The 15709-nt window shown below is 29.5% G+C and overlaps 1 protein-coding gene and 1 long non-coding RNA gene across 7 annotated transcripts in view; one reads left to right on the top strand and one right to left on the bottom strand.

Moving 5' to 3' along the window:
* Positions 1-15709, top strand: part of LOC132951025 (uncharacterized) — a 24479-nt gene extending 8770 nt beyond the window's left edge. For 3 of the 5 annotated variants that reach the window (XM_061022701.1, XM_061022702.1, XM_061022703.1), the window contains exons 6-13: positions 1103-1165; positions 2437-2574; positions 8471-8741; positions 8824-9165; positions 10454-10602; positions 10686-10847; positions 11582-11721; positions 12039-15709. In XM_061022701.1, the coding sequence (XP_060878684.1) occupies positions 1103-1165; positions 2437-2574; positions 8471-8741; positions 8824-9165; positions 10454-10602; positions 10686-10847; positions 11582-11721; positions 12039-14724 (3951 nt within the window). In that variant the 3' untranslated portion in view covers positions 14725-15709. The remainder of the gene's footprint in view (positions 1-1102; positions 1166-2436; positions 2575-8470; positions 8742-8823; positions 9166-10453; positions 10603-10685; positions 10848-11581; positions 11722-12038) is intronic. The other 2 variants (XM_061022699.1, XM_061022700.1) reach the window with 1 other exon arrangement.
* LOC132951030 (uncharacterized) lies at positions 2586-5486 on the bottom strand. Of its 2 annotated transcripts, none has more exons than XR_009665293.1 (3): positions 5216-5486; positions 4086-4779; positions 2586-4023 (listed from the first exon to the last, which is right to left on the bottom strand). It is a non-coding gene; the product is annotated as an uncharacterized LOC132951030 (long non-coding RNA). The 2 variants fall into 2 exon arrangements; XR_009665292.1 differs by having other exon boundaries at positions 2586-4018.

Genomic DNA, 15709 nt, shown 5'->3' with positions numbered 1-15709 from the left:
GATAACAATTAACAAATAACATGTAACTATTAACTTATGTTTATAGTAACAAATAACTCATGACTATTTTTTAATATTTTATTTGAATAGTTAAAATTTAAAATAATAATCAAAGTTTGAATGAATTTGAATTTTTTTTTTGATTACCTATTCGATAAACTAATTGAGTAAAAACTATTCGATTAACTATTTAATTTGAATACTTTTGATATTCGAATAGGTTATAGATGACTATCAAATAGTTTAAATAGTTCGATAGTTCCCATCATTACTTATTACTGGTTAAGGGGATTTGATACCGTGATTTTCTGTTTTTGTCTAACACACGCGCGACATAGGATTTTCGACGGATTCTTTGCCAAACATCTCAATTGATCTAATGAAGTGATGAGAATTCTGAAAACAGATTTGAATTCGTCGTCAAGTCTACTTGAAATCTACTTACCCAAAATTTTGATTTTTTGATTTTAGCTTCTCCTAAAATTGAAATACAAAAATGTTTAAATACTCTTTTTTAATATGATGTTTTCTGGAAGTTAGGGGATAATATCAAAAATGTGGGAAAGTCGATTTCAAGTAGACTTGACGATGAATTCAAATCTGTTTTCAGAATTCTTATTGCTTCAATAGATCAATTGGAATGTTTGGCATAAAACACGTTTAAAATACTATGTCGCGCGTGTGTTGAACAAAAACAGAAAATCACGGTATCAAATCCCCTAAAAGCTGTTGAAAGCAAACCATTTTTAAGGGGTCAGGTTTAGGCAATATTCTATATCCATTGTGAGTGATGTGTGACTGTGTGTGTAGTGACCGATCATTAGTGTGGGTGAGTGAGTTCCCTGAACGCTTTATGTAATTAAAGATAAACTACAGCTAATATTCTTAGAAATCATTACTATCAATATTATTCAAGCATATAGCCAGGATTTTTATAGAGGGTGTTTAAATTTAATATTTAATTACAACCGTGTGGGGAAGGGTTGTTTTAACACCCAAAATATCCCCCAATGGCTACGCGCCTATGTGATAACATGAAATTTTAAAATTTTAAAACTTTGTTTATAAATCAGCAGTTTTATGAATATATTTATTTTTGCAGGATGAGATAAAAAGCATTGAAAATAATGCAGAAAATTGTGAAACACCAATAAACTGTCTTAGTGTAAGTATAATGTCCTATATATATACCTATTATATGATTAATAAAATAAATCTTATTGAAATAACCCAACTTAATGTGAAGGTGCTAATTCACTAAGTGACTTAATATGGAATATATCCTAGTGCTATTTCGGACCTCCTTATCATAGGATGGAATTTATATTGTGGGGGGCTTAACACCCCTCCTCACCATCTATTATCTCCATAAAGACACCTTATAATCTCATTTATGGTTAAGAACTATAATGTTTTACAATATGGTCTGGGTGCCCTATAATCTATAGAATAATATTTGATATTAACTTTTTATAATTATAAGTATAATTTCAACAACCATTGTAATCAATGCTTGCATTGCATCAATTTTATTTTATAACTTCTAGCAGTTGTATTTGTTCTGTTTATTAGCTATAATTTAACACATTAACAGTTACCACAGTCCACAGACATTGTTTTTGTCTTAATACAAAGTGGTACTATAAAATAAAATGTATTTTATTGAAGTTTACCTATTATTATTAAGTATCTATAAAAAGTAAGAAATAACATTCTCATTATTTATTTAGTAATTGGTAACTTAGTGCATTTAATATTAATTGCACATAAAAATTATTGACTAACGAGTAAGTATCTATATTTATTTGTATACATATATAAATGTTTTTGCTGTTTATCTGCCCACAATATTCCATGGTTTTTATGAGGTAGTATAACATAAGATTAACAAACGTTAGTGGCTTGATTATCTTTAGTATTACAGTTAAAACTATGTGGTAAATTTGTTAATTAGTTTATGAATTTTGATATTAGTACTACGGAACATGAGTCAAGCACATATTGTTTATGCATTATATGCCACTTATTGCGTTGCACTCAATTGATTATAACTTGTGAGAAAAACATTAATAAAATGTGGTGTGTAAAGCATGTTATGCAGAGAAAAATAAAGGAGAGTTTATTTTTAAGTTACAGATAAAAAGCATGTCAAACAACTCGAAAGCTAAAGGTTTTATAATTTTAATCTTATTTTTATTCTTATTATAATAAACTATGCATGGGGTTCTTTGTTTAGAAAATATTATTGTTTTCATGTATTACATGCTTGTGGACTATTGATTTAAAAGTAGACTGTTTACTATATACTCGTAACATCACCAATTTGACTGTATACTTTACATTTTAAAAACCTGACGCTCTATGATTGGTAGTAATGCATTCAAATGTCACCTTGTAATTTCTACACAAACATTTTATTGATATTTTATATTTCAGGATATTCAAATAGAAAAAAGCATAAATTTAGAAATGAAAGAAATCACAAATTCAGAAATAAAAGAAATCACAAATTCAGAAATAAAAGAAATCGCAGATCAGGAATTAGTGGAAAAAGAACCAGAAGTTATAAAACAAGTGAGTTGGTTGTTAGTATGTTAATACTTATTAACATTTGAGGATAGAATTTATTGTTGTACATGCACTGAAAACTCACTTGTCTAATATCACAACAATTATTTACTTCAATTGACGTTGTGGATGTCAGTCAGTCCTTGAGAAAAGAGTCGTTTTGAACCCTCCGCACTATGTGATCCATTGTTTGTTTGGTCTCCTTGCAGTCGCACGAAGGATCATCTCTGTACTTACATTTGTGTAAAAGGTGTCTGCACCTACCTTGCCCTGTTCTGATGCGATTCACCGACAGCAATGTTTGCGTTGGTAGATACATTCCCTCTAACATCTTACAAGGGTTATCTACAAGCTCCTGGTTTCTGACTTCAGACTGCCTATTCCTTTTTCCATGTCACGGAGCCACAGAAGATTGAACTTCTTAAATTTTCAGCAGTGACACACATGTAACCCACTTGATTTGAGTCTAGATGATGGGACTTATAATATTTGGTACAGTAATGAGTTTTTGTTCTCTTAACATTTCTTTATTGTCATGACCAATGATTTATTCTTTTGAATATGAGGTGGAGTAATGTTTGACAAGGCGTGCAACCACTATGTTTGAGTCGACTTTACGGAACTATTATTATTCTCATAGCTTCATTCAATTGTGCGTCAATTCGTTTTACTGTTGTGAGCTATCTACTGGGGCACTGTACTCAGCTGTACTGTAGACCAGTGCCATGGTCGCTGTTCTCAGGGTCTTTTTATCTGCCCCCCAACCAGTTCCCGCTAATCTTATTATTAGGGCTCGGATTTTTTGGCATAATGAATCCTTAAAAAAGCATTTTAAGTAGCCAAAAAAACATTTATTAATTTAATTCTAAAAAAACAAAATTTCAATTACACATACAATTAAATATTAAAAATGGAATTTTCTTTAACTTTCATTATAACTCATTCTATTGGGTGCTATACTCTGTTCACATTATGATTGAACCGCTCTCTCGACCAAAACACGTTTTTCGCGCATTCCAGACACTGGTGGGAGCGTATGCACGGCGGCCAGTACCGGCGACTACGATCGACGACGGCCAGCGATGACTGTCAGCCAATCACAAAATGCATAGCCATCGCATGGGGAGTCAGGCACTGTTCGGCGGCTCAGTCTGCATGCGCGAAGCTGGTTCAATCTTAACCTGAACTAAGTATAATATATTTTTGTACATAGAAAAAGACCTTTCCACGTCAACCGATGTAATCAGTGCATATTTCATATAAACTAAATCATTTGAATCATACTGTTCCACATTTACGTTTAGTGCAGTGCCATTATGAATACTATTGACTTTTTGAAGTTCTGCCCATCCATTGTTCTTTGAAAAAACACGATTGCACTTTTCTAAAATCAATTTCGCTACTTCACCATTAGCTTCCTTTAACTTTTGTTTTGCTTCTAACACAATATCTATACTTTTTAAATTAATATATAAATACAGCAAATACTTGAAACAAAAATAAAAAATAAAAAATACCTCTTTTTTCTAATTGTGTAATTGCATGTGGTATAAATCCAAAATTTGTTGTAATATAGACGAGATTTGAATGTAGATATTGATCTTTTATAAGCTCTTTTACAACATTCACACACTAGGCATTCTCGCTGAATTCTTCAACTGCACTTTTTATTTCATTTAAATATGTGCAATAATATTCGACTGTTGTAATCCATGTACCCCAACGAGTAGTCAGTGGCGTGGCGAACGGTAATTTCAGAGGCCTTGGCCTTGGCCTCTGAAATTTTTCTTAAATAGAGGGGTGGGTGGTAGCCAGTGGGTCCCCTAGTAAATTTAATTTGATATTCTCAATAGGTAGTCAATAACGATCTGAAATATAACTTGTTATATTACATTAATACATTATTATGCATAAATACTTGGGATAATTGTAGCTGGCCTCTGGAAAATTTTTAGTTCGCCACGCCACTGCGAGTAGTGATTGGTTTAGGTGGATTTGGAATACCCGGACATTTTTTATTTAAAATAGCGATCCGTTTTGGACATTTCAGAAATGTTTTCATCTCGGCAATGGGACCATCAACTTTTGGGGAATGTGCATGCACTTCTTCACATACATTATTGAGGGCATGAGCTAAGCATGTCACATGCAAAGCTTTTAGATACAGTGTTTGAATACAGCGGCCAGCTTTTTTCATATACGGCGCGGCGTCTGAAACAAATAATAAAATGTCCTCATGATTAACATTATTTGGCCATAAAATATGTATAGATTTTTCAAATAATTGAAAAATAGTGCTATGGTTCACTTTGTCTAAATATTCTGCGTGAATAAGATAAGTTTTACCAACATCTTGTGGTTTCAAAATACCAATAATGACATTAGGTACATTACGTCATACACTGTTAACTGTTTCATCTATGCAAACTCATATTTTTTGACCGTTCATAGCATTGCGTATTTTAGCTATCGTATTAGTGTAGCAAGATTCGAAGTATCCTTTTCGCAAAGTTGATTCGTTTGGAATAGTTTTATTGCAATATTTTGAAAGAAATGACTGAAAATGTTCGTTATTTAATTTGTTTAGGGGGATATTCGCCGCTACAAGTGCTGAACGAACATAGGTGAGCATTAAAATAAGACTTACAAAATTGTTGAATGAATGGCGGAACTGCATTATGTTTTGTAGCTTCAAGTTTTTTCAATGCTTCTTTGTGTTTTTCTCTGCCAATATGTTGTTGAACGTTATATTTTTTATCAGAATTTATTTAGACTTCACGCAATTTACAAAATATAATATTTCCGTCAGTCATAAGCACATTTCCACCAAATTCTCTTATGATTTTTTTTATTTTTAAATTTTCATTTTTAACTTTTGGCATTTTGACGATGAGAGAAATTATTTAGAACACTATACGTCTATACCTCACTGATTGTCGATTGATAATTACCGGCCAACTAAAGTATTAGAACGTGCTATAAAAATACGCAGGCATAATTCAGATAATTTTCCCTTTCCTTGAGTCGTAAATACAATTATAGATAATTGTAGATAAAACTATTTCGGCACAGTAACTACAGTTATTTTATCAGTCATATATTTATTACTGGTTTTTTCACTGGTTTTATAATTTCTGGTAATAATAATATAGTCTAAGACGTATAATAGACATAGAAATAAGCTAAGTTTTCAAGAAAAATATATAAAAATCAAGAAAAAATAACCAAATATGGGAAAAAGCAATGAAAAGCAGGTTTTGTGGAAAAAAGCAAAAAAAAGTTTACTTCATTAAAATCATAAAGATTCAAAACGTATTTATATATAAGAATTATCTTTCTATCACAGTCGCCTCTCAAAAGAAGCATTTGCTAAAAAATCCGAGCCCTACTTGTTATATTTACTTTTGGTCTTACTTTCTTTGATGTCTATTAAATGTCAGCGTTCTATGTAGAGTTATTCTGAGATATTTTGGAGTAGGGTTATGACCAACTCGGACGTTTTTGAAGTCTATTTCTAACTGTATTATTTGTCAAGTGAAAAGCGCACACCTTGGTCTTGTTGGGTTTTAGTTTTAGACGCCAACCTTGAAAATATCTGTTCAATTCTTTTAGGTCTTCATTTAAAGTCTCTTCGCCCTGGGTCAAATCTTTGGATAGACATGTTATTGCGATATAATCTGCTAATTGAAATTTCGTACCTATGTTTAAACTTACATACAAGTTGAACAAAGTGGGTACAAGCATGGATCCTTGGGAAAATCTGTCATTCATTCTGCAACATTGACTTCCCGTGTTTCTTTAAAAAAAAAAAAAATTGAATTATTAAGTTATTCAGTATTTCAATTTCAATATGTTTATTTTTATTTTTTCAACATATATAAATGAAAGTTGGATCGTTTATTTTGTGATCATTGTACAGATTTTAATTAAAAAATTAAATTATAGTTACTTAATAACTTTTTTTTAAAAAATAAATAATCTAAACTGACATAATATCAAAAAAGAACTGTCATTTGGATCATATACAATCATAAATTAGATTTAAAACTGAAACCTATGATCAATATTTAAAAACTTATTATATTCCCGAGAAATTCCTGAAATTATATGCCCGGGAATTTGCCCATCACTAGACTCTCTAGTTTCATTTGAAGTTACACTTAAGTCTTAAGGCGGCGGCTCTTAGTGGCTATTTTTTAAGGGAAATAATTTAGGCAATTTCTAATCTTGTCGTCGCCGCCCGTAATCTTTGTGTTGATCGTAAATGATTGTTTGTGCGGTTCTAAATGTGTAAAAAATAAAATTAGAATTTTGAAGAAATTTGAACTTGATAACAATAGATTTTTTTTATATTGCCCGACTGCAGGCGAACATGGCATCTATGTTCCATAGTACATGTTCCGTGCATGCACAAGTCAACAAAGCACTCTCGAAAAATATTTTTGTACACTCGCAACAATGAATAATGCTAATAAGCTGGCGAAAAATTAACATACTTCTAGCAATCCAATTTCAATTTTAAAAAATTATTTGAATTTGTCAGCCTTTTTTCTATGATTTGTAGAAATAGATGTGACTTGTGAATTATAATAAAAATCTATTACATTTGTCTATCATGAATATCTTAACATATTATAAAATAAAGTCCCTTTTTCTCTCTGTATGCTTAGATCTTTAAAACTACGCAACATATTACGATGCGGTTTTTTCAATTGATAGAGTGATTCAAGAGAAAAGTTTATATGTATATAACATGCATAATATAGTAGAGAAACACTGTCCCTTTGCTGTATGTACGAGCATATCTCGAAAAGAACTCTACTTATTTTAATACGGTTTTCACTACTAAATCGGTCGAGTTACGGGAAAGGTTGAAAGGTTAAAAAAGTCAATAAAAGTTATTTCAATAGATTATTACTTGAAAATTGGAGGGTGTATACAGCTTGATTTTTCAACTCATATAGGCTGTAGATAGGTTAAAGGACGCTCACGCATGAAAAATACAATTTTTTTTGTTAATCTAAATGGTTGCAATTCGTTACATATTATATTAATATTTTAATTAGAAGAAATATGGTATATACATTTTGTACAAATATATTTATTAAAATATAAATCTTTGGCCTGGTCAACGTCGGGCGGGACAGCTAGTATTATAATAATTAATAATGTTATACTCTAATAAAAGTAATTAAATTGTTATATTAAATAAAAAACATAAACAAACAACAATAAATGCATAGATAATTAGCCTAAATTCTCGATATATCTGCTAACTCCCTTTTTTGTACAATTGATAATAATAGTATAATTGTTCATCTTTTTTAATATCAATTTTTTTTTTAAAGTTAATAAATATACTTTTTTGTAGATAAAAAAACCTTAATTGTACTAACATTTTCAAGTAAAAGAGCATTTTTAATGATATTAATATTATTCATAAATAATTTATTAATATAATATAATATACATAATGTTTATGATCTCATTATGTCTGTACTATCTTATATAAGAGTGGAACCTCTGGTTGGGTTCTCCTAGTTCTGGCTAGGTCCCCTGGTTCTCACTTTCATAAGCATCACTTTATTATTCTAATGTCCATCTAGCTTGCATTTCGCTAAGACCAACAGCGATTTTTATTGTGGCTGATAGTTAAAAAATGACTGCTGATGACGAAAACCTATTTAATCTATGGGTTGGTCTGAAAGTCAGTCACCACTCACCACTGAGGTTATTTTTATATGAGACATACCTAGTAATGAATTCAATGATACTGATATTTATGTTTTGTACTTGAATCCATACAAAAAAATGTTATCAAAAACGTTAATACTTTTTTAAATAATGAGTTCTACATTAAATGAACCATCCGGTATATAATTTTATATAATTTTTTTTTTAGATATTCCCGATAATGTCTTTAAAGAAAGAAACTTTAAATGACGCACAAGAAATTATTGGTTCATTGATTTATTACAAATCACCATTTAACTTTAGTGTGAGACAATACAATCCAAATTTTGAACCTCTTATGGACCATATTAAATCTATTTTGGACTCTCGTTATATTTTGAAAAAATGTGAACTTGTGGAAAATATGTATGTTATTTATCAGATTCAATCAAATTCTATATATCGTGCTAAAATAATTGAAATGGATTCTAAAATTGAAAGTTAGTTACTTTGATTTAATTATTGTGTTCAATATATGTTATCACTACTAAGCCAAACATAATTGTATTTATATATTTATAGAGATTAAATTGCAATTGATTGATGAAGGAGATAAAATAGTCAATGAATATGTTGACAAAATCATATTGTACAATTTTGTTGAAAATGATTGTAATGTACCTGGACAATTAGTAATAGATTGCTCATTAAGTGACATGTGGTTCCCTGTTATAAATATTGATATTACATCAATGTTACAACCACACTTTAAAATAAGTCAACTATATAAAGTACTGTTACTAAAAACTAATGAGTCTGGTACTCAAGTAGTGCAGATGATTCATAAGGATACCAATGTTGATGTTTCGAATGCTATACTTCAGTCTGGAATTGGGCAACGTTTAAATGCTGCTATGAAAACCGGTAAAATTCATAATAATATAAATTTTTTAAGAGTATCTTTAGTATAATATATTGTAGATTTTATTTTGAAACTATAATAGTTTATTATTTAGTATTAAAACTACAACTATTGATGTGATTTAGTCATTTAAGTGAATGTTATGGCACATACAACTAGGTTTAAACAATTATAAAATTTAAATTCAATTGGGGACGGAGTGGCCGAGCAGACTGTGGCATCGGTTCTAACACGCACCGTCGCCAGTTTTAATCCTGGACACGGGTAGCATCGCTCTCGCAGGCAACTGTTTAGACGGTGAGACCGCCATCCCCCAACCGGGTATGGCAGAAACCTACGGGTGCCCAATTTGAAATTCTGCCATATAGGCATCCAAACTTGGCCTTCGGGCCTACTCCTGGACACAGCGCCATATGCACAAAAAAAAAATCAATTCATTTATGCTGTAACTGCTGTGTCCAGGAAATACTGCTATAGCAGTAATTCTTAAATTTGATGTACGTATATCACTATTTCTTAAATTTGATGTACGTATATCACTATTACTCTATTGTTAGTGTTAGCTGCTTATAATAATATGTTATCTGTAATGTTATTAATAATTATTGACAACAGTTGTTTATTTTCGTTCTAAGTAAAGTTTAGATTATATAGTATCACACGGTATAACGAATAACACCAGATAATCAAATATTAGTTTATATATAATTTTACAAGACTGCTATAGTAGTAATATACATACTTGATAATTACTATGTAGGTGAACAGTACTGCTATAACAGTGGTAAAATCACTACTGCTACAGCAGTAGTATGTAACTGCGTTTCTAATGGTACTTAAATAACCAAATTTAAAAAAAACAATATTCAGACTGTCCTTCAATGTGTTAAAATAATGAATAAAAACAATTAATTATAAACTCGCTTTAGATACATATAATATGGGCATCTTATAATCTTAATCTTAATTTTGTTTTTGTTTAACTTAATTTAATTAGGTTATTTAAATAGGTATGAATGTTTATTTGTTTATACATGTTTATTTTATTTTTTTCTGTAGTTTTTAGTTCATGAATATTATAGATTATGAACTCACTATCCCCTATCATAAGCTATGCTTATACGGGAAGTGTCAATATGTTTACGTAATACTAATGTATTTACCATCATTATCGACAAATAAAATGTATAATAAAATCATATTCTTTAATATAAAACTATCTAACTAGTATAACCTTAGACATTTAATTTAATTAAAAATAATTTTTTAACTGTTAATTAATTTTAATAGATGAAAATCCATACGAAGAAAACCTATTAATAGGTCAAAGTTTTGTCGCTTATGTTTATAACTACCATTTAAAACTCAGAATTCAACCAGAACCAAATACTGTCGATGAACTGGAAGAAGAAATTGTAAAACACATTAATGAAAATCCGGTTAGTTGACTCATGCTTGTTAATAATGATTTTAATGTTATCACTATAATTCAACCACAGTTTGTTGAATTTGTAATGCACAGGGTTCTGAATCAATGGATATAAATTATTTAGAAAATACATATTGTTTGGCAACTGTCGATAACGATCAATGGTATAGAGCTTATATTAAAAACATAAATGAAGAGTCCATCATAGTAAACATGTTCGATATTGGTTTATTGACTGATGTTTTATTAAATCAGGTATTTGCTTTTTTTTAAATTTTATTTTATCCAAATTATTGTTTTAATTCATTTATAACTACAGCTCGGAACTATATAATATTCTAAATCTGATTAGATAGAAATTCGTTTCATGATATCGGTACAGTTGAAGTATAAAATTTGATATTCCATATTTTTTAATATTTATATGATTTTGCATATTTTAAGATTCTAAGCATATTAATGTATATTATTTTGTTTATAATTTATTATAAATCAACACCAAATAAATTTTCAATACTATACTAAGTATTAATTATAAATTTGTTATGGTTGGCACTGTCTTATTTAACATTTATTCAATAAAAAAAAATATTTTTATAATCATAACCCGTTGGGTACCTGAATTAATACCATACTTAATAAATAATTATGCTTTTTTCCAAGTTTATTCCCATATAAATACATATTTTGTAAAAAAAAATGATTGCCTATTTGTACTTTTTAGTGTACGTATGCACATCATTTTCCATTGTTTTTAGCGCAGAAAGTTCCGAGCCCTTCTAATACTTATTTTTCACTTTTTTGTATATACAGTCTAGTTTTGATGACTCAAGGGAAATAACAACATATTGGCTTGGGTATTTTTTGAGATATACTCCTCAAACACATCTTAAAAACAGTTCAAGGAAAAAAAAACCTTTGAGTTATCAAGATTAGACTAATACATTTAATACAGTAATCATTAAAAAAATATATTCAAAACTGTTTAGATTCGACCAATTACAACTAATTTAATGAGAAGACCTCAGCTCTGTTTGAATTGTCATTTGGAAAGTAAAGACTTAGATATTAAAATTGCAGAAAAAATATTGTATAACATAACAGTAAAATCCATTGATCCTAACGGAGTGTAAGTCACACATTTTAGAATTATGTTTTAATATTTTTTGGAAACAGATAGGTTAATCATCTGTTATCTTTGTCAAACATATACAAACAAGAAAAACTACTCTTCACATTTTTAATTTTGTAACCAAACTGTTTTTAACAGAGTACTGCACAGTTTTCTATGATTTGCTATGATATTCTATAGTTAAAAGAGATTCTAATTTTAGAATTATTGTTATCGGTGCAATTTAAATTACAAAACTTAAAAACTTACTGGATAATAACAGTTAATTAAAATGTATTTACTATGACATGAGTTAATATTTTTTGATTTTCTAGGTTATGTATAAATATAAAAGAACATGATTCTGCTCCACTTTCCTCTCCAATTGTTCGGGGCATTGAAAAAATATCATTTTTACATGTTGATGGTGATTTGACTTACTTGCAGAGATCTCAAGATATATCGAAGGTTGAAAAAATATCTGAAAATCTATCAAAACTTTCTGGTAAATTAGGAAGTAACACTTCCATAGCACCGGGAGACATAAACATGTTTGAAAGCCATGGTAAATATTATAGATGTGTAGTTAAATCAATTAATTCTAAATTAGCAGTTGTACATTGCATTGACTTTGGTTATGAAAAGCTAATAGAAAAGAAAAAGCTACAATGTTTGGGGCATATTAAAATAGCACTGTTACCAGCACTTGTCATCACTGTTAAAACATTTCCAATGGCATTTAATATGTCTAGAACAATGTTCCTAGCCAATATGCATGTAGACAACGACGGAACGCTTAATGCTTTACCAAACAAAATAACAATAGTACAGTCGCAAAACAAATTAATGGAAACCCTTGAAAATGGTTGTTTAGTGAGAGTTACATGTATTAACTCTGACAGTGACTGTTGGATTGTTCCTCATTTACTTAATGATAAGCTAAAGATTATTTCGGATGTTCTTGTAAAAATGCAATCAAAAATGATACCAGCTGTAACTGAAATTGGTTCTTTGTGTGCTGCATTACATTCAATAACAAAAAAATGGCACAGAGCTTTGATATTGGATATCAATGGAAGTGCTAAAAATGTTTTGTCAATAGATTCAGGAGAACATTTCAAAGCATTAAAAACCACTAAATTGGTTAGTGAAATTCAGAAAATACCAAATTGTGCCTTGCGCTGTCAAGTGGTATCAAATGTTGACATTAATACACTTTTAAACAAAGATGTTGAATGTAAACTGATATCTTATACTAAGTCGCTACTTGAGGTGAAATTATTTGAAAATTACATAAATAACAAATCAGAAATTACTTCTAGTGTGTCAACTATGGAGTGGTGTATTACCATCCATAGGTTTGAATCATATGACGAGTTCTATGTAAATAAAATCAAAGATGAATGTGGTTCAAATAATGAAAATGTGGACATGCAATTAAATTATATTGCTAACAACTTAGAAGATTTTCTACAGCCACCACCTATCGGTACACTAGTGGCAGCATTGACTGATAAAAAGGATGGTTTATGGTATAAGGCTGAAGTGTTGACGCCCATTAAAACCAATCTAGTTGTTCGCATCTTTAGTGATGGTAATGTTTGTAAAGCAATACAAATAAAAGTTCTCCCAAGCATCTTTTGTGATGAAAAATTGTATTTTCGCTGTTGCTTGGATCAAGAAATTGTGGATGCTAACATTAATGATCCCTTAAATTATGATGTTATATCAGAAATGATGATGAAATATAAATGGATAATGACAACAACAAGTATCACTGAACCATACAAAGTGTCATTGATAAGTTATCTTGACGGTGTACATTGTTTAGATCTGTTGGATACAATTTTAACTATAAATCACCATGACATTTCTAATAGCAGTAAAATGTCAGAAAATAGCCCCATTTTGAGGAATAATGTACTTGACGATCATGCAAAATCAAATTCGGAAAATCAGTTAAATAATATTCCAGAGAAAAAAAATAATGAAAATAATATAATTATACCTGAAGTAGAAATTGTGGTTATCAAGTATATTGAAACATTCCAATATTTTTATGTGCACTCTGAGAGTTTGGCAATGTTGTATATGCCACGGATCTCCGAAGACTTGGATATGAGCATAATTGAATTACCTCTAAATGATTGTATGGTTGGTTGCATTGTTGTTACACACAGTATTCATTTTAACTGTTGGTGTAGAGCCAAAATAGAAATAATCACTGATGGTATCAGTGCTAAATGTTATCTATTAGATTTTGGTGAGTATGAAGAATGTACTGAATTCTATAAGCCTACAGAATTCCTTTGCATGTGCCCTCCACTGGTAAGACGCTGTTCGTTGTATGCTCCAAAGTTGGCTGGCAAAGAAAATGAAATTTGGTTTCCCAATGTTAATGAAATGTTTAAAGACATTACCACAATTGATGGTATTAAGTTTAATATGATTGTAAAAACCCAGGGAGATCCTTGTGTGGTCTCTTTGGAGCTAGACAATTCTGACGTTGGTGAAATGATGGATCCTTTATATGTTAATTTGACACATATTAAGTCTTTTAGTGATTTCAAAATCAAAGCAATATCCAAAGATCAGGAATGCATGACCCAAATGTTGGAAAACTATATTAATACAAAAAATATGGTGAAGGTACATAACCCTAAAGTTGATGAGTTGTATCTTACCAAAATCAAATCAAAATATGTACGTGTGAAGCTTGAATCATTTAGCGGTTCTAAGTATTTAATCGTTGACATAGATGATACGTTGGATTTTATAACTGTAATGAATTTATATGAACTACCAGAAAATATACGCCAAATTCCTATGTTATGCATGTCCTGTTCCTTGATTCTTGATGATAAAAAAGAAAAGTATAGTTTGAGTAGTTTCCAAAAGTTGGCAAACCCCAAAGTTACATTCATTATGTGCATCATTACAGAGAATGATGGTACAACTCCAAATCAAGTTAGACTTTATCTTGACAACAAAGACGTTCTTGATTTTATAAAATTACACTAAATGTGTTCATAAGTTACATTTATTTAATAAAATTTTAAAGTACAAAGTTTTTTAGTTACTAATTTTTTTACTACAAAATATAAGAAAGTTATTGTTATTATATTATAAAATTAAATTCAACTATTTTATATTTTTTCATGTTCTATGATTTGATTGTTATATTTAAATTAATTTATAAAAGGTATTTATAAAATTTGTTTGCTTTTTTACTACTTATGACCTTAGCTTATGAAAAGGAAGCGGATTTCAATGCAAATTTCATTTTTTTCTGAATGTTGTAAACAATACTTTCGAAGCACACATATATCAAAGAATTAAAAAATGAAAATTATTTTTAGAATATTTTTTATTATTTTTTACATAATTAATAGTTTTATCAGAAAATTTGATAAATTTATTTTGATTCCTGCCTAAAGGAAAAAATTCATATTTCTATTTTTTAAATGTATTAATTGGTCGGTTTACGCACTTGGCGGTTAATCGCGAGTGTCGCTATCTTCAGAAGACAGAAACGCGGCGATTAACTGCATGAAATAAAGTTTTTAAGGCAATTTCTTGTTTTTTAAAGAAATTAAATCCGCTCTCTACTTATGAATTATGATTATAGAGCATAAAGTTTGATCCATTATTATGTAGATACCTAAAAGACTGCGTAAAAATTATATTAATGTTGACAAACCGTGCGGTTTGAGTGTTAAATCTCCACCAGAAGATTTGATTGTTTTACATAAACTTCATCTGTACCACATGTAAGTTTTTCATCAATGACAAGTTGAATACATTTTACATAGGATGTATTGTGACATCATTCTTATCAATATATGTACTATTATGTAGCAAAAAATTCTTCCACATGTAAAATATTTCAACGACAGTGATTTATATTTATTATAATTTATAGTATATTGTATACATGTAATAAGGAGAAATTTTTTATTTTTACAAATTCTTATAATAAATTGGTAAAATATAATCGTATTTTTAA

This window comes from Metopolophium dirhodum, chromosome 8 (assembly GCF_019925205.1).
Source record: "Metopolophium dirhodum isolate CAU chromosome 8, ASM1992520v1, whole genome shotgun sequence".
NCBI classification, from domain to species: domain Eukaryota; kingdom Metazoa; phylum Arthropoda; class Insecta; order Hemiptera; family Aphididae; genus Metopolophium; species Metopolophium dirhodum.
The sequence above is the reverse complement of the archived record's forward strand: the minus strand, read 5'-3'. Positions and strand labels throughout refer to the sequence as shown.